This window comes from Macaca thibetana, chromosome 6, assembly GCF_024542745.1.
Source record: "Macaca thibetana thibetana isolate TM-01 chromosome 6, ASM2454274v1, whole genome shotgun sequence".
Lineage (NCBI taxonomy): Eukaryota > Metazoa > Chordata > Mammalia > Primates > Cercopithecidae > Macaca > Macaca thibetana.
In genome coordinates, this window is record NC_065583.1 from 6,156,446 (window position 1) to 6,184,163 (window position 27,718).

The 27,718-nt window shown below is 41.7% G+C and overlaps 1 protein-coding gene across 6 annotated transcripts in view; it reads right to left on the reverse strand.

Moving 5' to 3' along the window:
* Positions 1 to 3,139: 3,139 nt before the first annotated feature.
* SFXN1 (sideroflexin 1) overlaps positions 3,140 to 27,718 on the reverse strand; it is a 49,629-nt gene continuing 25,050 nt past the window's right edge. For 5 of the 6 annotated variants that reach the window (XM_050793248.1, XM_050793249.1, XM_050793251.1 and 2 more), the window contains 9 exons: positions 23,658 to 23,828; positions 22,652 to 22,750; positions 21,334 to 21,409; positions 20,678 to 20,763; positions 19,292 to 19,419; positions 16,195 to 16,244; positions 10,580 to 10,629; positions 10,129 to 10,176; positions 3,140 to 5,945 (listed from right to left, as the gene is read on the reverse strand). In XM_050793248.1, the coding sequence (XP_050649205.1) occupies positions 5,849 to 5,945; positions 10,129 to 10,176; positions 10,580 to 10,629; positions 16,195 to 16,244; positions 19,292 to 19,419; positions 20,678 to 20,763; positions 21,334 to 21,409; positions 22,652 to 22,750; positions 23,658 to 23,828 (805 nt within the window). In that variant the 3' untranslated portion in view covers positions 3,140 to 5,848. The remainder of the gene's footprint in view (positions 5,946 to 10,128; positions 10,177 to 10,579; positions 10,630 to 16,194; positions 16,245 to 19,291; positions 19,420 to 20,677; positions 20,764 to 21,333; positions 21,410 to 22,651; positions 22,751 to 23,657; positions 23,829 to 27,718) is intronic. The other variant, XM_050793253.1, reaches the window with a different exon arrangement.

Here is a 27,718-nt window from a genome sequence, read left to right on the forward strand (position 1 = left end):
CATCCTCCTAACCAGTGGTTCTCAAGTTTGAATGTCCATCAGAATCATTGAGAAGGCTTGTTAAAAGTTGGCTGGGCCCCAGCTTAAGTTTCTGATTTGGTAAGTGTGAGATAGGCCTGAGAATGGGAATTTCTAAGGTCCCAGTGATGCTAATGCTCTGGTCCAGGGATCACACTTTCAGAACCATTGCTTCTATGACTCTAATATGAGGCCCCATCTGGAAATTACCTTTGACCTTGGCTGAGTGCTCATTGGAACTCTACATGTTCTACATACCTCGTATGTGTGTGTATGTGAACGTGAATAGAATCCTTTATGGTCTTTTGAATATCTTGGGTAAGGTTTGTGGCAAACGATTTCACTTCTTCAAGACTTTCCCCACCTTTTGAATGGAGATGATGCTCAGAGGAACCCTTGTGGGAATTACAAGGAAGAATGTATGTAAAGAACACTTTGGAGATTGTGAAATGTTGTTCTAAAGCTGGTTATAATTATTCCTGTTGATGGGGAAGCTATGAGAATTTGTAAGGTCTAAATTAAGATTGTGGTTCTAGGCCAGGCGCAGTGGCTCACGCCTGTAATCCCAGCACTTTGGGAGGCCGAGGTGGGCAGATCACAAGGTCAAGAGATCAAGACCATCCTGGCTAACATGGTGAAACCCCATCTCTACTAAAAATATAAAAAATTAGCTGGGCGTGGTGGCATGTGCCTGTAGTCTCAGCTACTCGGGAGGCTGAGGCAGGAGAATCGCTTGAACTTGGGAGGCAGAGGTTGCAGTGAGCCGAGATTGGGCCACTGCACTACAGCCTGGGCAACAGAGTGAGACTCTGTCTCAAAAAAAAAAAAAAAAAAAAAAAAAAAAAAAGATCGTGGTTCCACCATGGTGTGACACTGGGCAAGTCAGTCCACTTCCCTGAGCATCAAATCTCTTTTCTTTGAAAGTGGGGATATGATGGGTTCCATGAGGATTAAACAAGCCCCTATGTGCATCAGTCCTGGTTTCCTTCTGTTGCAGAAACTTGGAGGCACTCTGTCGTCTGTGAGGAAAGGGTTCATTCTAGAACACACTTGTAATGTGGTTGCTCAGTCATTTCCCCTCTAGCTGTCTTCTCAGAAAATCTCCTATTCCCTGTTCTTTCCACATGCTGGTGATGCCCTCTTTGAAACACACAATGGATTCTTTTCCACATTTGGGTAGGTGAGGACACTTTGCAGATTCTAGAAATAGCCTAGGTTGAACCCAATGACCACATGGCCCCTGGCCTAGTGTCAACTGTTCTAGGTGCTGGGGATATGGCAATGGACAAAAGAGAAATCCAAATCCTTGTCCTTGTAAGCTTGCTTGTCAACGAGGACCCCTTCCCATGGTTTCTTGGAATCTGGTGAGGGGTAAATACTCAAAATTCACAGAAAACCACAAGTTGTCCTCAAATTGACCCAGTGAAGCTCACTGACCCCTGGGAACACCAGGAATGTGGCTGTAGCCAGAACTTCTCAAGCTGCGATGTGTTCAGGGATCACCTGGGGCTCTTGGCACCTGTCAGATCCTGGCTCCGCAGGCCGGGGGTCTGGTCTAAGAATCTGCATTTCTAACAAGTTTGGATGTCTCTGGTCTACGGACCACACTTTGACTATCTAGGGTTTAAGTAATGCCTTATCTCATCCCACCAAATGTAATCTTATTTTCCTGCAGCTTTTAGTAAAACTCTGAATACACAGAAGAAAAATTAATTTTATTAGCATATTCCAGTTGTCTACATTTTTGGACAAGGCTGTAGGTATGGATATCAGATCTGGTTTTCAAGTGACCAGGAGCAGCCTGAAGCATGCACTTCACTAATGCAAGCCCGTTTGCTCATCTGTGAGTGGAGACTCTTCTGGCTTCTGTCTCATTTATGCAAAACCTTAATTGTTGGACATTTTTAAGGGATAGATTTAAAGTCTCCACTTGACCATTTTAATCTGATATTTTTAGTTAAGTTGTGTGCCATCTCTGGCAAAGTTGCCAGGGTTCTGAAATCTTACCTTTAGCAATGACACGCTGGCATTTTGAATGCACACCCACTGTCTCTAGAGCAAATATACAAGAGGCAACCATTCGTTTAATGTTTACTAAGTGCCAGGCAATATGGTGTCTGCTGTGCAGGGATTAGCTCATTTAATCTTTATAACAACTCTATGATTCAATGATTTTTCCAAAGAGTCAAAACAAAAACCACAAAACTGAAGGTCACAGAGAATGTCATTGGCCTAAATGCGTATCTTTTATAAAAGGGTGCAATGAAGATTGGACCTGGCTCTGATTTCTAGACCCACGCTCTTGAATATATTTAAATTTCAGTGACAACAGAGTTACTGTAGCAAAACAAATGCAGAAACATGGCCAAGGAAGTTAAAATGCTCAACTCTGTATCAAGTCTTATTTTATTTTATTTTATTTTTTGAGATGGAGTCTCGCTCTGTCACCCAGGCTGGAGTGCAGTGGTGCGATCTCAGCTCACTGCAAGCTCCATCTCCCGGGTTTAGGCCATTCTCCGGCCTCAGTCTCCCAAGTAGCTGGGACTACAGGCACCCGCCACCTCGCCCGGCTAATTTTTTGCATTTTTAGTAGAGACGGGATTTCACCATGGTCTTGATCTCCTGACCTTGTGATCCGCCTGCCTCGGCCTCCCAAAATGCTGGGATTACAGGCCTGAGCCACTGCGCCTGGCCCGTATCAAGTCTTTTATTAAGGCACTCCCCAATCTTAGGTTAATTTAGACTTTGTCAGTAAATGCAGTTCCAGGTTAGAATCAGATCAATAATATAAAAGCACATTTACATCACCGTCATGTGCAGTGGTGTTGGCCATCAGAGTTTAAAGCCAAAATCCATCCCCCATGCCCATCATTAATATTCCTGGAATCACACTGTCGTTGGGGTTTGGGGGGGGTGGGTGTGCCTCTATGTATATGAGGTTCAAAAAGGTGGAAGACTGGTAGCTCAAAATAGAAATATATTTCTTGTCAAAGGCAAAATACAAAAATATCTTTTCATTAGGAGTTGCTGATGGTACTGTAGATATTAAGTTTGAATGAAAAGTACCATCAATTGTAACATACAAACTGCTTTATCCTTTATGTACAAATAAAAGAGAGAATTTATTTTCATTCTGAGTTTATTTAACATTTCATCCAGTTGAACTGAAATAATACATGGCCTCCAACACTGGCAAGACACTGTGCTAATACTGAAATAAAAACTGCCAGTCAGTAAACACTTACAATCATAATCCTTTATATCATGTTAATAGAAATATTAATAACTACTTAGCTTTACAAGCTTATTGCACTTCATGTGGATTTTTTTCTCCAGAAAGGGTATTTCTAAAAGATCAGCAAGGATTGCCAATCTTGGTTTATTTGTTCTTTGTTATAAACCGTGATTAACATACACAGTTTATAGCTTTATATAAAAGCATTAAGAGTCTGAAGCATCAAAAAACAACGTTTAAAAAGACGCAGCTCCATGTTCATCATCCCTTTTATAATCTTTTTTTCTTTTGAGATGGAGTTTTGCTCTGTCGCCCAGGTTGGAGTGCAATGGTGTGATCTCGGTTCACCGCAACCTCCGCCTCCCGGGTTCAAGCGATTCTCCTACCTCAGCCTCCCGAGTAGCTGGGATTACAGGTGTGCGCCACCACGCCTGGCTAATTTTTTGTATTTTTAGAGACAGGGTTTCTCCATGTTGGCCAGGCTGGTCTCAAACTCCTGGCTTCAGGTGATCCAACCGCCTTGGCCTCCCAAAGTGCTGGGATTACAGGGGTGAGTCACCGCGCCTGGCCATTCCTTTTATAACTTTTAACACACATAACTGGAGTGTGTAAAATTTTGGTTAGTTTGTCAGTCTTCTAACCAGTCATGAGCTCTTCACTGGAGGTTAACATTCTGAAACGGAGCTACAGATTACCTGGTGCCGGGAGGACTCTGAGAGGAGCAGGACACCTGGGGCAGGCAGCCGTGCCTTAGCTTCCTACGAAAAGAGTCCCTTCAGCACCTTATGGAGATCTGCCCTGAATTTCAGGCTTTTACCACTTTTTAAAGAGACATGTCGAGGACAACAGAACCTGTCCAAGACCAGAGTGTCATGGGAAAGCCGTTTTGCTTCCAATGGTTTAAGACAAAAAATCTAAATGAGGAGATTCTGGCAGCATCAAGGAAGGCTCCGAGTGGCCCAAAGCTTCAGATCTATTAATCCTTTCAGAGAAAAGAGAAACACAGACACAAGGCACGCCATTTTTTCTTTATGAGGAAATTCAGTCTGGTCACATTGTCAGAAAAAAAATCTGCCAAAACTAAAGAGTTTCTATATATTTTTTCACTTACAATCTCTGAATACAATGATCTACACTTCGTGAAACGTCGCCCCTCAGTATCTGTGGGTGGCTGGTTCCAGGACCGCCCTCCGATACCAATATCTGCAGATGCTCAAGTTCCTGATATAAAATGGCACAGTATTTGCATATAACCTAGGCACATCCTCCTGTATACTTGATAAATCATCTCTAGATTGCTTATAAGACCTAATACAATGTAAGCACTATGTAAATAGTTGTTATACTGTATTGGTTTTTAAATTTGTATTATTTTTCATTATTATGTATATTTTGTATCTTTTTAAAAAATATTTCCCATCCAAACTTGACTGAATTCACAGATGCAGAGCTCATGGATACAGAGGGCCGACTGTCTACGACGTTCGACATCTACAGACTTGAAACATAATCTGTTATATTAAATATATTATCTGTGAAATCACTACAGATGATGTAAACAGTGGTACATTTCATTATCTTCCAATGAAGTGGAATGCAACATACAATATTCAAGTAAAATTCACTGTGACTGATTCATACACATTATCACTGTATCTTTCTGAAAGCCAAAGAGATCTATAAGGATGACAAGAAAAGACATGTAGGTAGCTGGAACTGTAGTCTCATTTCTTACCAAAAAAAAAAAACAAAACCAATGAACTAGATTCAGCCCACTCACACAGCATTGGTATTGAATATACTTCCAAAATTTGACATTTGTACATTTCAGTAATTTCATTATTTGATGTAAATAATTGAATATAAAGTCAATAACTGCAAGGTAAGATTAACATCTTTATAAGAACATAAAACAATAAATTAAAAGTCAACCAAGGCAATCCACCCACAATCTGAATGTATATAATTATCCAGCAGGAAGGCATGTTGCAGTGGTCCGTGACTGACTTTTGGAAGGGGTGTGAAGGAGCTTTCACCCTCCAAATCCAAAAACTTCGTCACCTTCATTGGGCCAGCACAGTCCCCACACTAGAAGCAAATTGCCCTTAATATTTCGGGGTAAGTTTTTATACATTAGCCCAGAGCTTTTGTATTTTCCCAGTTCACTGCTGAGATCTCCTTGATTTGGAATGGGAGTGAGATGAAAATTCAATATTTTAAACAGATTCTCTTTTCATTGATTGATAATCAATAGAATATTTACTGACCATACACTGAGCACCTATTCTATGTCTATTAGTACTTTTTTAAAACCCTGGGTGATGGCTGGTATACTGTCTTTGAAAAACAATGACTATAAAAGCTAAAGGAAGGGTATTTCTATAAATCATAACATGATTCAATGTAAGGGAGTATCAGGCACTTGGCCCATGCCAGGTGCTCTGGTAAAGTAGCAGCTTTATTCTAAAAGGCGAATGTGGATCTTTAAAAGGTTTCTGTAACTGGGAGAACCCAGGTTGAACAGGATTTTTCTCACCAGCATGGCTACACCAGCTTTGCAGTGGCAGAATGAGCTGCAGAGGTTTCCTCCTTGCTTTACAGTCCCTTATTAAAGTACACGCGTCGCAATTCAGGATGGCTCTCTTGGATCTTAGCTTGCAACTCGGCCTCCAAGCTTGTCACAGACATGGAACTGGGATAAGGGAGAAATGATAGGGTTATTACACAGGCAGAGGTGAGAATCAGGATCTAGAAAGAGCATGGAGAAGGCACAGGCGTGGAGATCCCAGGACTGGTACAGTGGGTCTTGTTGGAGAAATGCTTCATGCGGCTAGAAAACGAGATTATGTTCCTTTCAGAAAATTGTCACTCATAATGGAAGAAATGCATCTTAAGAACCCAACACCCAACTTTTCCCTCTCACGTTATTGAAAGGTGAAATCTCTTATTGCTGGCAAGAGGGTATGGTGATGACACTCTCAGACCCTGCTGGTGCTGGAAAAACCATTTGTGGCAATGCCACTTCCTAAGAAAAACAGTATCAATCATTTGCAATGTTCACCATTGATAAAAAAAGATATATGCAGTCAGTGAAATGTATAACATTAATAATTTGCCTGCATTAATGTGCTTTTGTTTACCATATATAATACATGCTTATTGAAAAAATTTCAGAAAATACTAAAATGTACAAAAAAACCCCAAAACATTTATAATCCCACTGAGAGATAACTGCTGTTAGTCTTTAAGTGCTTAAGAATGTATTTGAAGGTATTATGGGTGTATATATATACATTAAAGCTTATTCTTTGAGAGAAACGTATACTCATTAAAGTATAAAGAAAATTGTCCAGAATACCTACCAGAAAAACTGCTAATATTTTGATATGTAATTAGTTTAAAAAAAAATTTGAGGCTGGGCGCAGTGGCTCACACCTGTAATCTCAGAGCTTTGGGAGGCTGAAGCAGGAGGATGTCTTGAGGCCAGCAGTTTGAGACCAGCCTGGGTAACCTAGTGAGACCCAAATTTTTGTATCTATCAAAATAAAAAATAAGACAGGTGTGTTGGTGTATGCCTGTGGCCCCAGCTACTCAGGATGCTGAGATAGGAGGATTGCTTGAGCCCAGAAGTTCAAGGCTGTAGTAAGCTATGACTGTGCCACTGCACTCCAACCTGGGCAAGAGAGTGAGACCCTGTCTCTAAAAAACAATAAAAAAATTGGTATTTAATATAGTTGACATGTGATAGACTGTAAGGTTAAAAAAAATCAGGATACAAGTTTATATTTCAAATATGCAAAACAAATTTTAACAATTACGAATATAGAAAAAAGGTAGGAAAAAAAAAATCCCACGATGGCTACTGCTTATGTAGTGGGCCTTTGAGTCATTTTAAATGATGATGACATTGATGATGGTAATGATAATGGCTATGACTTATTGCTCATTTGCTGGGCCAGACATTATGCATTTTAATCCTTATGAAAAGTCTGGAAGTCCAGTATTATCATAATTGTACAGGTAAGGAAACCTGAGGTGCAACTGAGATGTTGAAGGCAGATCTTTCTTGATCCCGAAGCCCTGCTATGCCGCCTCTTGGTCCTTCTGTTTTGCCATTGATCTCTAAGTATCTGTAATTACTACGAACGTATGTTAAAGGCCCAAGTCTGATCTTGGAATTAAAGTTATTCAAACCTTGGTGGATGGTGGAGAGTGTTCTCTTTTTTATCTTCCAGGAGAGTTTGTTTAAAATTGGAATAATCTGTTTCTTGACAGCGGGAAAAACTTACCTGTAAAACTACCTGTTTCTTGTGTTTTCTTTGTAGGAGGAAGATTAAATGCTGCTTCCGCTTCCTTAATGACTATCTTGCTTATTCTGACTTTTTAATTTTTCAGCTTTGCTAATATTTTTTCCAGAAATTTGTCTATTTCGCCTGTTTTCAAATCTATTGGTATAATGTTGATATTATTTTTAATCACTGCTGAATCTACAGTTATGCCTCTTTTTCATTCATATTATTTGTGCTTTTCTCTCTTTTTGTTTTGATTAATCTCACCAGACAATTGTCTATTTTGTTTCTATTTTCAAAGAACCAAGTTTTCACTTTGTTGATCCTCTACTCTTTCTGTTATTTATTTCTGATCTTAATCTCCTTCCTTCCTTCTTTTCTGATGTTTATTCTTTTGTGCTTTTTTTTTAAGTTAAGTTGGACATTTAGTGCATTGATTTTTATCCATTATTCAAAATATAAACATTTAAAGCTATAAATATCTCTCAAAGCAACACATTTGCTGCTTCTCAAAAATGTTAATAAAGAATGTTTTCATTATCACTTGTTCACATGGGAGATGGGCAACTGTGGTGCATTCATACAATGCACTATGATACAACAATAGCAACGAATGGACTACAGGTACACGCAATAATGTAGATGAATCTTAGTTCTGATACTGAATAAAAAGAACAAGTACTAGAAGACTATATATCTTATGATAGTGTGACACCCTTGTCTAACAAGTTCCTAAGAAGACAAACTAAAAATACATACACAAATATAAAATGCAAGAGCATGAAATTCAGCATAGTGGTTAAATCTGCAGGGGAGGCAGGGACACAGGTTGGGATGAGTCTATAAGATGTAACTTACTGGAGATATATATACATATATATATATATTTTTGAGATGGAATCTCGCACTGTTGCCCAGGCTGGAATGCAGTGGCGTGATCTTGGCTCACCACAGCCTCCACCTCCTGGGTTCAAGTGATTTTCCTGCCTCATTGGGCACTGAATTTGTGGATGTTCATTATATTACTAGTATAAATAAAATAAAAATACGGAAAACAGGGTCATGCTTGGATCAATGAGGATACTATGTTACGAGCCAAGGAATATTATTAATCCTAATCTATGAAACTGAGGAGCCAGAGACCTAAAGAAGCCAAACATATAAACAATGTATCAACAACAAAACAGAGTAAGAAGTTATTTTAAAATACAGTAAAACAAAAGACCATTGGTTTCACAAATGTAAAACCACACGCTTTCTGAGGGCCTTGACCTGAGGACACTAGTAGTTACAGAAAGCTTTTCATTTCTACACCTAGAGTTTAAATGAATCTTAAAAAATAAATGTTAGACTATATATATATATTTTTTTCTCGCAGCACTCAAAGAAAATCAAGGCCAAAGTAGAAAGTTTCTCTATGGGTTTTCAAATCTAAAATCTTTTCAACCTGAAAATAATTACAGCTACATTTCTTAGGCGTTTCCTTGGTATCAGGCACGCCCCTCGGCATTTTACGTGCTCGAAGTCTAAATTGCTAAATCAAGGTCAGCTGCTGAACACCAGTGTTCATAAGCCCACATACTACAGACATGGACATTCTCAGGTTGAGCCCCAAGACTCTGGGGTTTGTGCAGTTAAACAGGTATCATTATCCCACTGTAGAGATGAGGAAATTCATCTGAATCAGGCTCCCAGAGCAAGTTCTGAAGGTCCTGCCCTCTTCACAGGGGGCTCCTCAGCAGGCCCAAGGTGATGAAGGGCTCCTGTCCATGAGATTTAAATGTCTATTCAAAAACAGTGGGGTCGGAGACAGAGTGGGAGAGCAGATACAAGGTGGAGTTCTCCATCAGGTAGAGGGATGTGACCGCATTAGTTCTAGAACAGACACTTCATCCAAAACCGACTCCGCAAGGCTAGGGGATTAAAGACCGTATGTTCGGGACCTACTGGCCCACGAAGGAAAGGGTATTACCATGGCAAGGGGCCTGATAACACAGAAAACGATAGACAACAAAATGCCGCCGCTTTGCATGTTGGTGTCAGGTCAAGAGCAGGCTGGAGACCTGATGTCGAAAATGCCGATTTAATGCCAGTTAGTCCTGTTCTCACATCAAAGGCAGGATTCAAGGGCAGCTTGTGATGAAAGGCATGCACGAGAAAGCTTTTAAGGCAAAAAACTAAGTGGGAAGAAGGGAAGCAAATATACCAACCACCTAAGCTAAGTGCATATAATTGCTGTCCCTGGGGGCGGAACTTACATCCTATCATATCTGTATTACAGATGCATTTGCCAATGGATTGGACCGTATTTTAAATTTTCATAAAAGCAAATTTGCACCAGAGTTAATCTGATTCTTATAAAAGAATAAAATTTAATGGAAGGGGGTAGAAAAGAACTGGGTACATCTGAAATTAGGCAGATGTGGGTTTGATTTCTGCCTCCATCCCTTCCTTTTAGAGACCCTGGCTTCAGTATCTTTTGAGTCTCAGCTTCCCTGCCAATGAAATGGAATAATGGCACCTGCACCTTCCATTGGTTTTTAGGATTAAAACTCATGATTATTCTGAAGAATAACAAATACATACCTTTTCTGAGGAAACAGGGCACAACACAGGGGTGTAGCAAACACCAAACTAAAAAAAAAATACAAAAAAAAGTCAGACCATTTTAAATGGTTAACTTTTCAGATTATTTTTCTATTTTACGACAATCCCTTCTTTCTTCAGAGCATTATGTTCTGTGTTGTCTAACAAAAATAAGTCCTGTTTGTGTAAGTTTTATTACCTAGGATTGCCAAAATAATGGAAAAGTCACAGAGATAAAACGATTTAAAAAAGAATCACACGAATAGCCCCCATGTTGTAGGTTCCTCTAAAGACAGTTTACTTCTATTTAATTATCTGGGGCCATGCATTCCAGACGTTCTGAGATGGCTCATTTTCAAAATTTGTATCCCATATTACCCAGTCACCTTTCATACGCTGTGTATTTATATTTTAAAAAGAAATTAATTATGTAAAAGTAATTTCTACTCACCAGAAGCCAACTAACCCAACTTGAATGGGTGCGTTCATCCACGGGAACCTCTGTGTTGAGAAATAAATGACTTTGAATACTTTTCATACAGGGTCTTAGAGACAATTTCTTGCGATTAACTGGAAGGAACCTCACCATATTTCAAGATCCAGGTAGAAGGTGGTTAGTGAAATTTGGGGGAAATGCTGCAACAACGGTGTTAGCCTAACTTCCTGTAGCCTTCTTTGATCTGTAAATCAGCACACACGCAAAGATCAAGTGGCTTCTGTTTTTTCCCACATCCCCCCATTTAATCTGAGCGCTGCCTGGGTATATAGTGGAGGTGGGGAGATAGCTGTCATTTAATTGTAACGTATCCCCTGGCTGAGGAGATAGGATAGCCTGGTGCCAAGGTCTCAAGTCTCTGCCCTTCCGGTTGGTTCCTGACTGTGGGGGAGCACAGGCAGAGTATAGCCTCTCCAAGCTTCCGTTTCCTTGTTATGGTGCAAAATGAACATCATTAACAGCTTCCTAAAAGTGTGTGGAGGAAGATGCCAGATCACATTCATGAAGCACCTAGTATGGTGGCTGGAATATACCAGAAACCCAACAAATGCTCACCATCCCTCACCCCCCTTTGCACCTCGTCTTTTTGGTTTTAGTTGCTGTCAGTATGGTTAAAACTATTTCTAGCATAAAACATTTTTGCTAGTCACACTTTTTTTTTTTTTTTTAATGGAAATGAACAAGTTGGTTGGTCTTTTGGAGAATAAATGCTGTTAGATTTTTAGTTTTAAAAAAGGAGTGGTACTTCAATACACAATATAAAGAGTGATGAGATATATGGTTATATAAATAGGGCCACAGAAATCACTGCAACCAAGGTGTGAGCTGGTTGTAATGAAATCAGCCAGCTTAGTTAGGAGTCAACACAAGCTGTTAGAAGACAACGTGCATGGGAGGCGCACCCTGGTCCCCAGAGACTCCTCTGGAGAAAAGGTTCATCAGGGTTGGCGTAAGAGGGGAAAGGGATGGATTAGAGAGGAAGGGAGAAGCATCGGCAAGGAAACTGATCCCCACAGGTTACACAGAGGGGTCTCTCTCCTCAAAAGACAGAATGAGGCCGGGCGCGGTGGCTCAAGCCTGTAATCCCAGCACTTTGGGAGGCCGAGACGGGCGGATCACGAGGTCAGGAGATCGAGACCATCCTGGCTAACACGGTGAAACCCCGTCTCTACTAAAAAAAATACAAAAAAACTAGCCGGGCGAGGTGGCGGGCGCCTGTAGTCCCAGCTACTCGGGAGGCTGAGGCAGGAGAATGGCGTAAACCCGGGAGATGGAGCTTGCAGTGAGCTGAGATCTGGCCACTGCACTCCAGCCTGGGTGACAGAGTAAGACTCCATCTCAAAAAAAAAAAAAAAAAAAAAAGACAGAATGAAAAGGAAAACACTGTATCTTTGGCAACCGTCTCTGTTTGATGGTGAAGGATTGTCATAAGGAGATGCTAAATACTCCCCTAGCACTTCCTATCCAGGTGACATCTGGGCTGGGACAGACTTGGTGACGGGAGGGTAGGCATAGTACTGAGCGAGAGCCTGTTCATGGATGAACATGAACCTGTGAGAGCAGCCACTTCATTTTAAGTAGACTCTGGTCTGCAGCAAACTGAGCTAACCTGTTAGCCAAAAGAGGGCAGCTGTGTGCCACCTTGGAGGCGGGCATGTGCAAACTACGTGCTGACTGTGGCTCACGCAGAGGGTTTTGATGGAAAGGCTCCTTGCACAGACAAGGCTCCTAGACAATTACAGTATCCTGCCAAAACCCAACCTGATACCATGTCTTCTTCCAGCTCCTACCCCAGCATCCCATCCTGCCTTATTCATCCCTTCCTCTCAATCAGAAAGTCAGATACAACATTCGTCAGCTGGGATGCTGGTGTTTCACTAGATACTCACAAAATGTCTCAAGGTAGAGACATATCATACCTAACACAACTGTGCAAACAGGGGATGTTTAGATGAAAAGTCTAAATGAGTTAAAGAGAGTAATTATATGTTTATATATATATATATATATATTTTTTTTTTTCAATGAAGTAAAAAGCTCAAAGTTAGGCTGGGTGCGGTGGCTCATGCCTGTAATCCCAGCACTTTGGGAGGCTGAGGCGGGCAGATCACGAGGTCCAGAGATCGAGACCATCCTGGCTAACATGGTGAAACCCCGTCTCTACTAAAAATGCAAAAAATTAGCCAGGCGCAGTGGTGGGTGCCTGTAGTCCCAGCTACTTGGGAGGCTGAGGCAGGAGAATCTCTTGAACCCGGGAGGCGGAGGTTGCAGTGAACCGAGATCGTGCCACCGCACTCCAGCCTGGTGACAAAGCAAGACTCGGTCACACACACACACACACACAAGGCAAAAAAAGAAAAACCCTTAAAAGTTAATGACTCTAAATTCTCTCTCCCTCCATGATCTTTTTCTAATAGCTTTATTGACATACAACTGCACATATTTGAAGTGTGTAAGTTCTGACATCTATATGCAGCTGTGAAGCCACAAGCACAATCAAAATAATGAAAATATTCACCACCCCGAATGTTTTTCTTGCTCCTGTACCCTTTGCAGTTCCTCCCTCTTCCATAAACCCTGCACCCCATTATATGGCAACCTCTCATCTTTCTGTCACTAGATTTAGTTTACATTTTCTAGGACTCGATATACAGTATCTATTCTTTTGTGTAATTACTTTGAGACTCCTTCATGTTGTGTGTAGCACTAGTTTGTTACTTTTTATTGCTGAGTTAAGTGTTCCCTTGTATTCACAAGGTGTTTATCCATTTTCCTTTTGTTGAGCAATTTGAGCTGTTTCTAGTTTTTGGCTATCACAAATAAAGTTGCTATGAACATTTGTCTTTCATGGACATGTGCTTCTATTTTTCCTAGGTAAAGAAGTAGGAAGGAAATGGCTGGATCACAGGGCAGCATCTGTTTAACTTTGTAAGAAACCGCCTCAGTATTTTCTTACATGACTGTACCGCGTTAATTCTCACCAGCACTGGGGAAGGTTTCAGTTCTTCCATTTCCTCACCAACACTTGTTATGATTAATCTTTTTAGTTTTTGATATTCTAATAAGCGTTGAGTGGCAGCTCATGTGGTTTTAATTTAGATTTCCCAATGACTAAAGATACTAAGCATTTTTTAGGTGCTTGAGAACCGTATGTATTTGGTAAGGCGTCTGTTCAAACCTTCTGCCCAGCTTAAGGGCTGAGGATCCTTTATGTATTCTGGACACAAGTCCTTTATCACATACATGCCTTGTAAACATTTTTTCCCATGCCGTTTCTTCTCTTTTCATTTTCTGTGTAGTTTTAAGAACAGAATTTAACAAATCTGATGAAGTCTAATTTATCAATTTTTCTTTCATGGGCTGTGCTTTTTGTGTTGAGTCTAATAAGTCTTTGCCTAGCCCTAGTGTTCTATTGTATTTTCTTCTAGAAGTTTTATAGGTGTAGACTTTTACATTTAGATTCTATGAACCACTGAGAGTTAACTTTTATATATGATATAGTCAATTCCTTACACATTGCCTACATCCCAGCCAACCTCACCATCCACAAATCTCCAACAATTCCTGCTCTGTGTACTTGCTGAGCTTCTGCAGAGCGTGTGGCCCTCACCCCGTCCTCTTCAAAGAAGTCCCTGCTCACCTACACCAGTTGGGTAAGATACCTCCTATGCGCTCCCTCTGTGCCCCAAACTTTAAACACTGTGTCTTTTCACAATCTGTCTTGCGCCTCTTCCCTATACCATGCTACATGCTCCCTGAGAGCAGGAGTCACATCCTCTTTCTGGGACTCTAGCGTCTACCACATCGCTTGGCATAAACAAGCATTCAGCAAAGGGCTGTTGAAAAAAAAACATGAATGAACAAATAAATGTTACATTCCCATTCAACTAGCAGTCCTGAAAGCCTACTGAGTAGACACAGCAGTCCACGTTTATAAAAGGGAATATAAAAGAATTAGAACTTAAGGAATAAGAACTAGCATAGGACCCAAACCATATCAATTTCGCTCCCAATGAACATGCCATTAAGAATGACCCAAGTGTAAAGAGACAACGGAACTATTCTTCAAGAAAACTGCTCACAGAAGCACCAGATTTTAGGCAGCGAACTTTTTGGTTTACTGCAAAAATTTCCGTGAGTCACCTGCCTACAGCTGATGCCTTTTTTCCCAGCTCTCCACTTGGGGAGAAATAAGGCGTGGGGGAATGGATGAGTCATACTGAATGCTCCCCAAGCATCATCGTTTAAAAAAGCCCAGAATGTTCAATTAGTTTCTTGTTTGCGGAGGAGTCTGGTCATTTCTAAGGTAAAAGCCCAGATGAGTACATCCTTGCAGAGGAGGCACACCTGGCCCTGGGGCAGTGGGAACAAGCGGAAGGCCAACCAAGGTGAACAGCCCGCATGGGTATCATGAGCTGCCGAGGAAGTGATCTCTTCAGCCTTTGCGGAAGGGGCACGGTGAAGCCTGCCTTCACGATAGAATCTGAAAGTGTTTTGAACATGGAAAAGTAGGGATTTTAATATAAGCTGCCTCTGTGTCATAAGCAATGACTGTACTATCATTTCTGTCCTACGGTCCTCTCTGCATGGATGAAATGCAACACTGACGTATACCAGCAACCGTGAACTTGGGGAGTGGTAGGTATGCATGGGTACCTTAACAGTATTTAGCCATTAGTTTTTCAGAGCAATTATCTCTCATTGAGGTCTGGAGGAATACAGCTACAACCAGGCCCCCTTGTAGCCACTGAGGTGCCAGGACTGAGCCATGAGCTGTCCTGATCATCTCTCTGGACCTTCATGTGGGGTTCTGAAACCAGTGGGCCCTTCCATGTGGGGAGTGGGGCAGGTAGGGGGCTTCGGTGGGAAGAGTAGGCGAGGCGACACACTTCCAAATGATGATCAAAGGGTACGATATCAAGCAAAGCTAAAAAAAACCACAACTTAAGATGAAAGTGGGGAGAACACAACAGTTATTCATCTTATCATTGTGTAACAGCCTGGAACAATGCGGCAATGGTGGGCTAAGATGGGGCTAACTGCTTTTATCATTTGCCAGCTCCTTCGCATGAAAAAATGCCAGGAAAATATCTACAGAAATTTCCATCTGTCACAGCAAGAAACTTATGCAACATGCCCAACTGTCTTCTGTTCAGTGTTTGTCACTGAGATGAGAGGAACTGTGGTAACTGTTCCCAAACTGAGACCCCATGAAGCTGCTACTCTGAATGATTTTTTCATTCCTGATAGGATGACTACTGACTTGTACACATATCATTCCAAATTCACATCATCCCTTCATTTTTACCCAGCCAGGCATCCAATAGATGACTGTGTGTGTAACTGAGTTAAAACCTCTCAAAAGTAGCAGTCTTTATTTACAAAAAGCTTTTTCAAATATCTGAGATTAGAAATCAAATCTTCCTGGGAACATCTTTTTATTTACATAAGTGCCCAGGAGAAAGTGGCCTTCAAATTCTATACTGTTTAGGTAAGAAATACTCTGTACAGTTTGAAATCTAAAAAGAAATAAAAAGGGTTGAGAAAATGACAAAAGAACTACAGCTTACCTTCAAAAAGGCTTTCTTTTCCAAAGTGTTCATAATGAATGGAGGGATGGCTGCAAATAAAGACAGATCCACTTAAATCTTTATTTAATGTCAATTTTCAGCTTACATTTTTTTTTTCAACCACTTAACAGAAAACTTCTGTCACTTTTAGGCTGTTTCCACTGTCACAGTAAAAACAGTTTGTAGTAATTCTTTAAATTATTATATTTGAATTCATTAAATTGAAAACTGTTCCTGTTTTCTAAATTTTTGAAAAGTAATATCACATCCTCTGCCAGCCAGATCATTTTATAATCTTGAAAATAACTTTACTTTTAGGTTTAAATAGGCAAAAATAAAAATATCAAGAACTTTTTCTTCCAGTATTAATAAAACAAAGCGCACAAGGCAGGGAGGATGGTGTAAAGAATCCTGCCTTGGAGTCAGGCATTAACTGCTTCCGTACAGACTAGACCAGGGGTCCCCAATCCCTGGGCCATGGACTGGTTTGGATCTGTGGCCTGTTAGGAACTGGGCCGCACAGCAGGAGGAGGGCAGCGGGCAAGTGAATGAAGCTTTAGCTGTATTTATAGCCGCTCCCCATTGCTTGCATTATGCTTGCGCTCTGCCTCCTGTCAGATCAGCGACCGCATTACATTCTCACAGGAGCCCGAACTCCACTGAGAACTGCACATCCAAGGGATCTAGGTTGCCTGCTCCTTATGAGAATCCAGTGCCTGATGATCTGTCACTGTCTCCCATCACCCCCAGATGGGACTGTCTAGCTGCAGGAAAACAAGCTCAGGGCTCCCACTGATTCGACATGATGGTCAGTTGTGTCATTATTTCATTATATATTACAATGTAATAATAATAGAACTAAAGTGCACAATAAATTTAATGTGCTTGAATCATCCTGAAACCATCCTCCTGACCCCTGGTCCATGAAAAAATTGTCTTCCATGAAATGGGTCCCTGGTGCTAAAAAGGTATGGGACCGCTGGGCTAGACCACTTGCTAGCTGGGTGACCCTGGAGAAGTTACCTAACTTCTCTGAACTTCAGTTTTCTGTTTTCTTTTTCTATAAAATGGGGGAAATTGGATACAATAATGCATATAAAACACTGGGTATGTGGTGGACAGCATTTGTTCATTTGCTGACAAATTTTATCAGACTAAACTGTTATATCCACTACTTTAATACGTCAATTATTCGTATAAATTGCACTGGGACAGAAAGATTGTATTTCTTCTCTGGGGACTAAATAGTGTTTAAAATAGCCAAATCACTAGAAATGGATTTGATGGGCTGGGCTGGCTGAACTCTAAGAGGAGTGAGGCAATTCAAAACAGAAAAGACCACAATCAAAAGCAAACCCAGGGCTGGACATAGTGGTTCACAGCTGTAAACTCAGCATTTTGGGAGGCCAGGGTGGGCGGATCATTTGAGCCCAGGAGTTCTAGAACAGTTGGGCAATATGACAAAACCCTGTTTCTACAAAATATATAAAAATGAGGTGGGTGAGGTGGCGCATGCCTGTAGTCCCAGCTACTTGGGAGGCTGAGGTAGGAGGATCACCTGAGCCCAGGGAAGTTGAGGCTGCAGTGAGCCATGATCACAGCACTGCACTCCAGCCTGAGGGACAGGGCAATGCCCTGTCTCAAAAACAACAACAACCACCACCACCACCACAAAACAAATCCAGGGCAGAAGCTGAAGCTGCAACCTCGATTTCAGCAAATCTGTAAATCAGGGCTCAGCAGGCACACCGGGGTGGGTTCCATAGCCTCCTCTTAGGTTAGTGACAAACGTGTTGGTCCCTGGACTCAGGGGATGCTGTGCCCATGTTTCAGGACTGTGGCTATGCAGCCAGCCCTACAGAACACATTAGCCTCAGACAGGGCACCAAGGCACTCCTGTGTGAAATCAGATAATAGCAGTTTTCCCCCAATTTGCCGGAATGTGAATAGAATGTTCCTCAAAGTTTTCCTTCATGCACTTTTCTTCAACTTTTGTTGCCTGCTCTGCCTGCCTGCTAACGAGCAGTCACAGTGACAAAGGGAATTTAAAAACCTCCAGAAAGTATTAATGGATGACTTGACAGCAGCTGGTGAAGTATACTTCATTGGCGAGCTTCATTTTAATTGCCAAGTGTTGTTTGCATTCAGTTTAGATGATGAAAATGAAACATACTAATTTCTGTTTGTTTTCTGTGAAGAGCACTCTGACTCCCAGGCCCTCTGATTTCTCAGTCTGAGAACTTTCTTTAGGCCCCTGGTCTGAAGGTAGCTCTGAGCAGCCTTCGGGTGGACTAGAGAATCTCAGCAGAACTAAATACAATGTAGAGTTTCTGTTTCTGGTCATGCTGATCCCAGCCCCTATAGGGAAAACTGACTAGTTGCTTGGCACACAATTTATCAATAACTGCTCTAACCATTCCAATTTGCTCCATCAGTTCCTTCTGGTCAAATTCCCGCTGTGTGGCCCTGGTCCAGCACATCACTGCCTCTTGCCTGGATTACCGAGGCAGCCTCCTGGATAGCCTCCACTGAACATTCTCGTTCCCCTTCAGCCGATTCTCAATCCACCACCCAGAGTCACACAAATAAAACCTAAGTCAGACTGTGCTGCTTCTGTATCCAAACCCTGCCTGGCTTCTTACCTCTCAGACTAAAACCCAAGTGTGAAACGCCAGGGCCGCCATCCATGCTCTGCTGTCTGTGGCCTCCTGACTCCCTTCCTACTGCTCCCCACCCCTCCCACTGTGCCCTAGCTGCACCTGCACCCATAATGCCTGCAACACACCAGGCAAACTCCTGCCTGCGGTTCCCTCTGCCAGAATATTCATCCCTGATAGCCACTTGGCTCACTCCCACACCTCCACCTAGTGCTCTTCCCGGCTGCCCTACCTCCACCCCCACCTGCCCTAGCCCCCTACCCCCTTAGCCCTCATCACCACTGCACATACTATAACTTTATTTACTTGTTTATTTTCTGCCACCCCCACGGGAAGGCGATTTCCACTAAGAGGCATGATATTTGTCTTTGTTTTCTGGTTCACAAATCTGTGAACGCTTGTTCAACCTGTACTGGAATAAATGACAAAGTCCTGCTAACCCATGCCAGGGGCTGCCATGAGAATCCTGGACACGACGACTTGTGTGATGGCTTGTTTCGCAGCGTTCGCTGACTCCCCCAAGCGGTTCCCATTTTCATCTGTGACAGGAATGCCAACTTTGAGTTCCCTGCAGAGCAAAACACATACAGAGAGCTCCACCAATGCCTTCAAGAAATGTCCCGAAACAGTACGATGTTGGGAAAGATCAAGCCTCTACCTAATTAAAATACCCACTCAAGTGTCATTTTTTGGTACTGACACATCTTTTTTTTTTTTTTTTTTTTTTGAGACAGAGTCTCACTCTGTTGCCCAGGCTGGAGTGTAGTGGTGCTATCTCTGCTCTCTGCAACCTCCGCCTCCCAGGTTCAAAGCGATTCTCCTGCCTCCTCCCGAGTAGCTAGAATTATAGGCGTGCGCCAGTGTGCTGGCTAATTTTTATATTTTTAGTAGAGACGGGATTTTGCCATGTTGGCTGGGCTGGTCTTGAATTCCTGACCTCAGGTGATCCACTTGCCTCGGCCTCCCAAAGTGCTGAGATTACAGGCGTGAGCCACTGCGCCTGGCAGACACATCTATTTTTAAATACCATGGACAAGTTTAATCCTCCTTTGATAGAAATAAAACTGAAACAACCTAGAAAACTTTTAAAACAGGGTGTACCTTTTTCAGTAACAATACGATTCGAAGGGTGGATATGCTAACTTCTATCTATGCTCATGTGCAAATTTGAGCAACTTTCCAAATGAGAAACAGACATAACACACCACATTATTAAGTCAACAAACTTAGTATGCTGGCATGGAAAGTCACTCGCACATGGCCCTATTGTATATTTATTAACTACATTTACTAACACTAAGTATAACTACTACGGTTACCCCTGTTTTTTGTTATCCATTCCAAAATGCTTTTGTTGTCCTTTCTTCTCCTTTAATTTTTGCCAGTTCTAAAACAATACTTCCAAAGATACAGAATAATGTTACTTTAAGCTCCAAAAGAAAATTCTGGAGGGAAAAAAAGGAATCTATTTTAGAGAATAAACTTTCTTTGGATAGACTTTGTCTAACCCAAGCACAACTCAATGTAAGCTTGAGATATATCTTTTAAACTTTTTATTATACAGACACAGAAAGACTATTCCAGCTCAGCCCCCTCCCCGCACTCCTCAGTCTGCTTCAATAACCAGTAACTCATAGCTAAGCTTGTTTTATCAACACACCCATCCTCATCCCCAACCCCAGATTATTGTGAAGGAAATCCAAGATCTCACATAATTTCACCTATACATATTAAAACGAATATTTGAAAGTTTCAACAAAGCTAATTATTACAAGAGACTCCCCCATCAAGCACACGTCCCTACTGAGAGTGCATATTCGTCTTACCTTTGCCTCATTAATGGAATATTAATGCAATTAGCAGCAGCTACGGCGGCAAAGGGAACAAAACGTCCTATCAGTGGTGAGACATGCTGCAGAGGAGAAAATTTCAAAAGTTTTATCTTATTTTTCCTGTACTAGTGCATGGAATTAACTTATTTCTTCTTGAAAACTCTGAAAAATGCAGAGTCCTATTTGCATAGAAACTCAGGCCAAGAATACTTTCAAAATTTTCCTGGCAGTATTTGTATGTTTCCCACATGGGTGTGCTGGGACCGTGCAAGCTTCTAAGGCATTGTAGCTAAGTGTGGTTGCAGGAGGATGGGCTTTGGAGTGCCGAGAGAGAGATGCCCTCGCCTCTCTTCAGAGCTGTGGCCTGCGGCACACTGCCCACTGCAATGCCTCTGGAGGGCTGTGAGGATGGTGAACATTTAGCACTTTGTACACAGAGCCAGGCACGGACCACAGTCCTGGTAGGTGTTATCGGTGACAACTCTTCCCAAAGTTATTGGAAAATATAACTAAAATACGCAGTTGAAGATAAGGACTATAACAAGAAAGCCATATGACTTGAACTATTTTAAGAAATAATAGAGGGATTTAGAGCCAGACAGATGATAACAAATTAAGCAGCTTTATTATGGAAATAAAAATCTGAGTACCTTGGTCAATGCGTTGAGTCCTAGAGCTGTTGCTACGGCACCAGTTGTTGCAGAAACGTAAGCTGTTCCCAACTCACTGAAAAGAAAAAAGGGTATCGTGTAGATAACGAGGGCATGTCAGGAAACTGGTGCAACATTATTTGAAGAAATAAAAGGGAAATATAAAAGAGAATGATTCAGAATGAAGAGTCTACAAAACAACATTATCACTCCACAAATAGGGGAATCTAGAGAAAAAGCAAGCAGACCCGTAAAAAATGGGATTCTTCACACGTATCTTGACTGTAACTCCAAAAGCAGACACGTATTCTTTGAGGTGAGGTGGTTAAAATACATAAATAAATAAACATACAGACTTTGTATTCATGGAAAGGAGGGGAGCTGTGTGCTGCGTGTAGGAAGCTATGAATACAGGGGAATGCATATTGGGCTAAATGTGTGGAGCATATTTGTTTAAAATACTTCTCAAAATATTAATATACACACTGAAAGCAAAAACGAAGTGCTGCCATTTAAAAAATGATATTTTAACTGTATAAAAATACTAAGTCTTATCGTCCAAAAACTATAAAGCCCAAGCAATTCTCTCTTAAAAGAAATTTTAATTGCGATAAACACCACTGGGTTACAGAGTTCAAGATCCTTTGTTCCATATGACAACAGTAGAAAAATATGGGTTGTCAAAAGCAATTTTAAGTGATAAAAAAAGAGAAGCACTTTCCTTTCAAGTATAATACAATTACGCTAACTAACATTTGTGGTTAACTAATCTTGTTAGCCTATTTTTCTTTTTAACAGGTGACAAAAAATTAAACTCATTGCTTTCTTTTGGGCTCCACAGATGAGCTATTTTAAAAACATATCAGATACAAAGGTCACACCGCCATGGTCTCCCCTTGATTTCTGCAGAGACCACGCTTTGTCGCCTCTACTTTTAACGTTGGTGTCTGTCGACTCAGGCAGGGTAGACGGGGGAACAGCCTGTCACTTATCAGAGGCCAGGCTGGTGCTGCCTGCTGTGTGTTCTATAGGGCCATGAGCTTCAGGGTGAGAAGGAGGTATCATCCTATCAGTACCTCCAAAGCCATGAGTAACGTCTGAGAAGGCAGGCTGGAAGAAGACAGTTTTCTTGATAGAGAGAGAGAAAAAGAAACACTTGACTTTTTTGAAAAAAAAAAGCTACTAAAGAAGATGCTACATAATATTTGGAACAATATAAAAATGTGTACACATACGCTTTTTTAAATAGGAGAGTATCGCCACTTAATAACATGAAGGTTGGAGAACTGCAGAGAGCGGTCAAATCTCATAGCCTTACTTGACAGTGAGGGGTGCGTCTCCACTTCTGTTGGTGTAATTGACGACGGCATTGAAGGACTGGTTAATCCACTGCCAGAACAGCACAGCCGGCGTAGTCCTAAAACAGAGCCATCCGTCACATACCCACCACCATCAGGACCCAGCCGCGGCACAGAACAGAAAATGTGGACACCAGTAACCACAGAGGAGACGTACTGGGGAAGGGAGAAAGCCACAAGGCCACAGGCTTAGGACCTGTGTGCTGGGCAAGCTTTTATCCTCTGGGGTCATCCATGTCCTCGTTCCGTAGATATAGACAACACCAAGCTCAGAGGGTTACCATGAGGATGAAGTAAGATAAAAGTTGTAGAGAGCCTGGTACAGAATAGACATTCAATAAATGCCAGATCCCTTCTTTTGGGAAAAAAGACACAATGTGTAGGCTAAGCAGTCCTGGGCCCTCCTAACAGCATGAGGAGTGCTATATGTCTATGTCTACACATACACCTTCAGTGTGCCTATATCTACACTCATGCCTATACCTATATGTATATGAATGGAGTCAAAGGAGAATCTGCTTGCAGCCTCTTTATTTTCTTTCTCCATTTCATTCTGTTTTGGGGCTAAGATTTAGAAAAAAAATTCGACCTCCTTTTGAACAACTAAGAAGATGCTATTTAGCAGAGGGGAAAGGTTAAAAAAAAAAAAAAGGGGTCCCAGAGTAACAACATTCAAACATAATGGAACTAAAAGTGAAATGACTTTTTTCTTTTTACATCCATAATGCCCCGTTTTTTGTTTTTTATTGTCTTCAATTTTATTTTTTATTGTATAAACTAAAGGAGTTCAACATGATGTTTCGATTCATAAGTACATTACGGAACGATTCAAGCAAGCTAATTACCTTGTTTGCCACTTCGTATACTTATGCAATAAAACTTATTTCAACAAAATTATTTACATGCAAAAATAGACTTTGGGCTTCTGTAATGGTAAACAAACTGTTGCTACATATTATAACGTACCTGTAAAACGTCATCATGCAACCTGTGATGGTCATGTTCATGGGAACCTGGGCTGACATTCTTCCTATCAAAATCATCTTCTCCCCAGTGTCAGGATGAAAAGCTGAATCATAGACGTACTTTGCTCTCCACAATTCATTTTCTGTAAGACCAGGAGGAACAATTCCTTGCCTAAGAAAATAACAAATAATATGGCAATTGCTCATTTCAAGTATCTCCCCAGTACCCTAGAGACAAGTGGCTACAAGATTTTAAAAGTTTATGCTCTGGCCGGGCACGGTGGCTCACGCCTGTAATCCCAGCACTCTGGGAGGCTGAGGCAGGCAGATCACGAGGTCAAGAGATTGAGACCATCCTGGCCAACATGGTGAAACCCTGTCTCTACTATAAATACAAAAATCAGTGGGGTGTGGTGGCACCCGCCTGTAATCCCAGCTACTCGGGAGGCTGAGGCAGGAGAATTGCTTGGATCTGGGAGGCAGATGTTGCAGTAAGCTGAGATCGCACCATTGCACTCCAGCCTGGTGACAGAGCGAGACTCTGACTCACAAAAAAAAAAAAAAAAAAAAGTTTATGCTCACCTAAAACACTTGTGCCTAGATGGAGTGACAAATTTGTTACATATAGTCAGCAAAAATTTCAAAACATACAGGACAATAAGCACTTAAAATGAACATTTCAGGCTGGGCGTGGTGGTTTATGCCTGTAATCTCAGCACTTTGGGAGGCTGAGGCAGGAGGATTGCTTGAGCCCAGGAATTCAAAACCAGCCTGAGCAACATGGTGAGACTCTGTCTCTACAAAAAAATAAAAATCATGCCACTGTACTCCAGCCTAGGCAGAGCAAGACCCTCTCAAAAAAAAAAATTCAAACCTGTTATCTCAAATTACCTGTAGTTTGGAAAAGCCAGAAAAGAAATTATATATAGGGAACAGGAGATCATTCAACTTTGAAATACTCTTTAAGTGACATATTTTATAATGTATTTTGAATTTGTAAACTCTAAAATATTTTAACCAATTAGACAAAAGTTATGGTAATTAAGGATATTCATTTTTATACCTATAGAATGAAAAGCTAGTTCAGGAAGAAATTTTTTTTTTTTTTTTCTGAGATGGGGTCTCGCTCTGTCGCCCAGGCTGGAGTGCAGTGGCCGGATCTCAGCTCACTGCAAGCTCCACCTCCCGGGTTCACGCCATTCTCCTGCCTCAGCCTCCCGAGTAGCTGGGACTACAGGCGCCCGCCACCTCGCCCGGCTAGTTTTTTTTGTATTTTTTAGTAAAGATGGGGTTTCACCGTGTTAGCCAGGATGGTCTCAATCTCCTGACCTCGTGATCCACCCGTCTCGGCCTCCCAAAGTGCTGGGATTATAGGCGTGAGCCACCGCGCCCGGCCCTTTTTTTTTTTTTTTTTTTTTTTAAAAGACAGGGTCTCACTCTGTCACCCAGGCTGAAGTGCAATGGCATGATCTTGGCTCACCGCAGCCTTGAACTCCTGGGCTCAAATGATCCTCCCACCTCAGTTTCCTGAGTAGCTGGGACCATAGGCATGCACCACCATGCCTGCCTAATTTTTTTGCATTTTTCGTAGACACAGGATTTCACCATGTTGCCCAGGCTGGTTTTGAACTCTTGGGTTTAAGCGATCTGCCTGCCATGGCCTCCAAAGTGCTGGATTACAGGCGTGAGCCACCATGTCCAGCCTCAGAAGACTCTTGATGAAAAAAAAAAAAAAACCGTTAGGTACATCATTCTATATTTCCTTCCCTTTATCAAAAAAACACATATTCATTGTCAAAAATTTAGAAAATACAGGAACCTATTAGAGCACTTAAAATCACTGAAGTCTTCACCTACTCATCTCCAGTGGTAATGTTTGCATGCGTACATTTTCAGTCTCTCTTCTGGAATCTAAATGTGATGTGTTTACTTAAAGGCCTCACACCGGATCTGCTGCTTTATAACCGCCTTCTTTATTCAGTAATACATTGTAAACATTTCTCTGTGTCTTCAGATATTCTTCTATATAATCTATACTGGGTTGAACCGTGTCTCCCCCAAATTCATGTCCACCTGCAACCTCAGAATGTGACCCGATTTGGAAATGGGGTCTCTGCAGACGCAATTAGTTCAGATGAAGGCATACTAGATTAGAGTGGTCCCTAAATCCAATGAATGGTGTCCTTATAGGAAGGCCACGTGCAATCAGATGTAGAAGAAGGCCAAGTGATGAAGGAGGCAGAAATGACAGCGATGTACCCATAAACCAAGGCACATCAAAACATTCCTAGAGCTTCTAGAACCTTAGAAACCCCAAGGAAGGATTCTTAGAGGGAGCACGGCCCTGTTGACACCTTGATATCAGACCTCGAGCCTCCATAACTGTGAGGCTCAAGTTGGTGGCAATTTGTTATGGCAGCCTTAATAAATTAATAGGCCAGGCGCGGTGGCTCACACCTGTAATCCCAGCACTTCGGAGGCCGAGGTGGGTGGATCACGAGGTCAGGAGTTCAAGACCAGCCTGGCCAACATGGTGAAAATCCGTCTCTACTAAAAATATAAAAATTAGCCAGGTGCAGTGGCAGGCGCCTGTAATCCCAGCTGCCCAGGAGGCTGAGGCAGGAGAATGGCATGAACCAGGGAGGCGGGGCTTGCAGTAAGCCAAGATTGTGCCACTGCGCTCCAGCCTGGGCGACAGAGTAAGACTCTGTCTCAAAAAAAAAAAAAAAAAAAATTGTTCTTATGAAGTGAATTAAAAACACTGTGTAATTGCTTGTTGCTGGTACATAGGAAACTACTGTTGTTTTGTGTTTATTATAAGTAGTCCCCTCATTGTATTTTTATTTGTTCTATGGTTTTTCAGTTGTTATGGTCTCTTCTTTTTCTTTTTTTTTGAGATGGAGTTTTGCTCTGTCACCCTGGCGAGTGCAGTCGTGCAATATTGGCTCACCGCAACCTCTGCCTCCCAGGTTCACGTGATTCTCCTGCCTCAGCCTCTGGAGTACCTGGGATTACAGGTGTGCGCCACCATGCCCGGTTAGTTTTTGTATTTGTAGTACAGACGGGGTTTCACCACGTTGGCCAGGCTGGTGTTGAACTCCTGACCTCAGGTGATTTGCCTTGGCCTCAAAGTGCTGGGATTACAGGCCTGAGTCACCTCGCCTGGCTGAGTATTCTCATACATATTACATACATTATGGAAAAAAAGAAAGGGCTCATGTCCAAGTTTGGGAAAAATGATTAAGCAGCTTTATTATTACTCCTGGACTTTTTAGAAACTTTGAACAGTTAATAGAATGTGACATTCTCAAAAGTGGAATGTAAACTTTCTCAAATTTGACTACCAAAACCCTCTCCCTTTCTCTCTCTCTGCCTCCCTTGATTCCTCTCTCCCTTCCCCTGCCCCGCTCTTTTCTTTCTCTAAGTATTTCATAGAATTTCATTATTATTTTTTCTTTCTTTCTTTCTTTTTTTTTTGAGATGGAGAGTCACTCTTGTTGCCCAGGCTGGAGTGCAATGGCGTAATCTTGGCCCACTGCAACCTCTACCTCCTGGGTTCAAGCAATTCTCCTGCCTCAGCCTCCCGAGTAGGTGGGATTACAGGTGCGTGCCACTATGCCTGGCTAATTTTTTGTATTTTTAGTAGAAACGGGGTTTCACCATGTTAACCAGGCTGGTCTTGAACTCCCGACCTCAGGTGATCCACCTGGCTCTGTCTCCCAAAGTGCTGGGATTACAGGCGTGAGCCGACGTGCCCGGCCAGGGTTCCTTTTCTTTAGAGGTCTTTTTGGGAAGTTCAGCTCTAGTGTTCCATTATTTTGTGCACTGGTCACTACTGATGTGGGATATGCATTCTTAATAATTAAAGAAGTACTATGCATTATTCCTGATTAATTATTTTATGGGAAATATATAATTTTACCTTCTTTTGGGCATCTATCAAGATGTGGCTTTTTTGCTCTGACATACTGATGTGATAAATTACATTAATAAATGTTCTAAATATAAATCACCTTTTCATTCTTGGAATAAATTCTACCAGTTCATGTTTTAACACAAGGT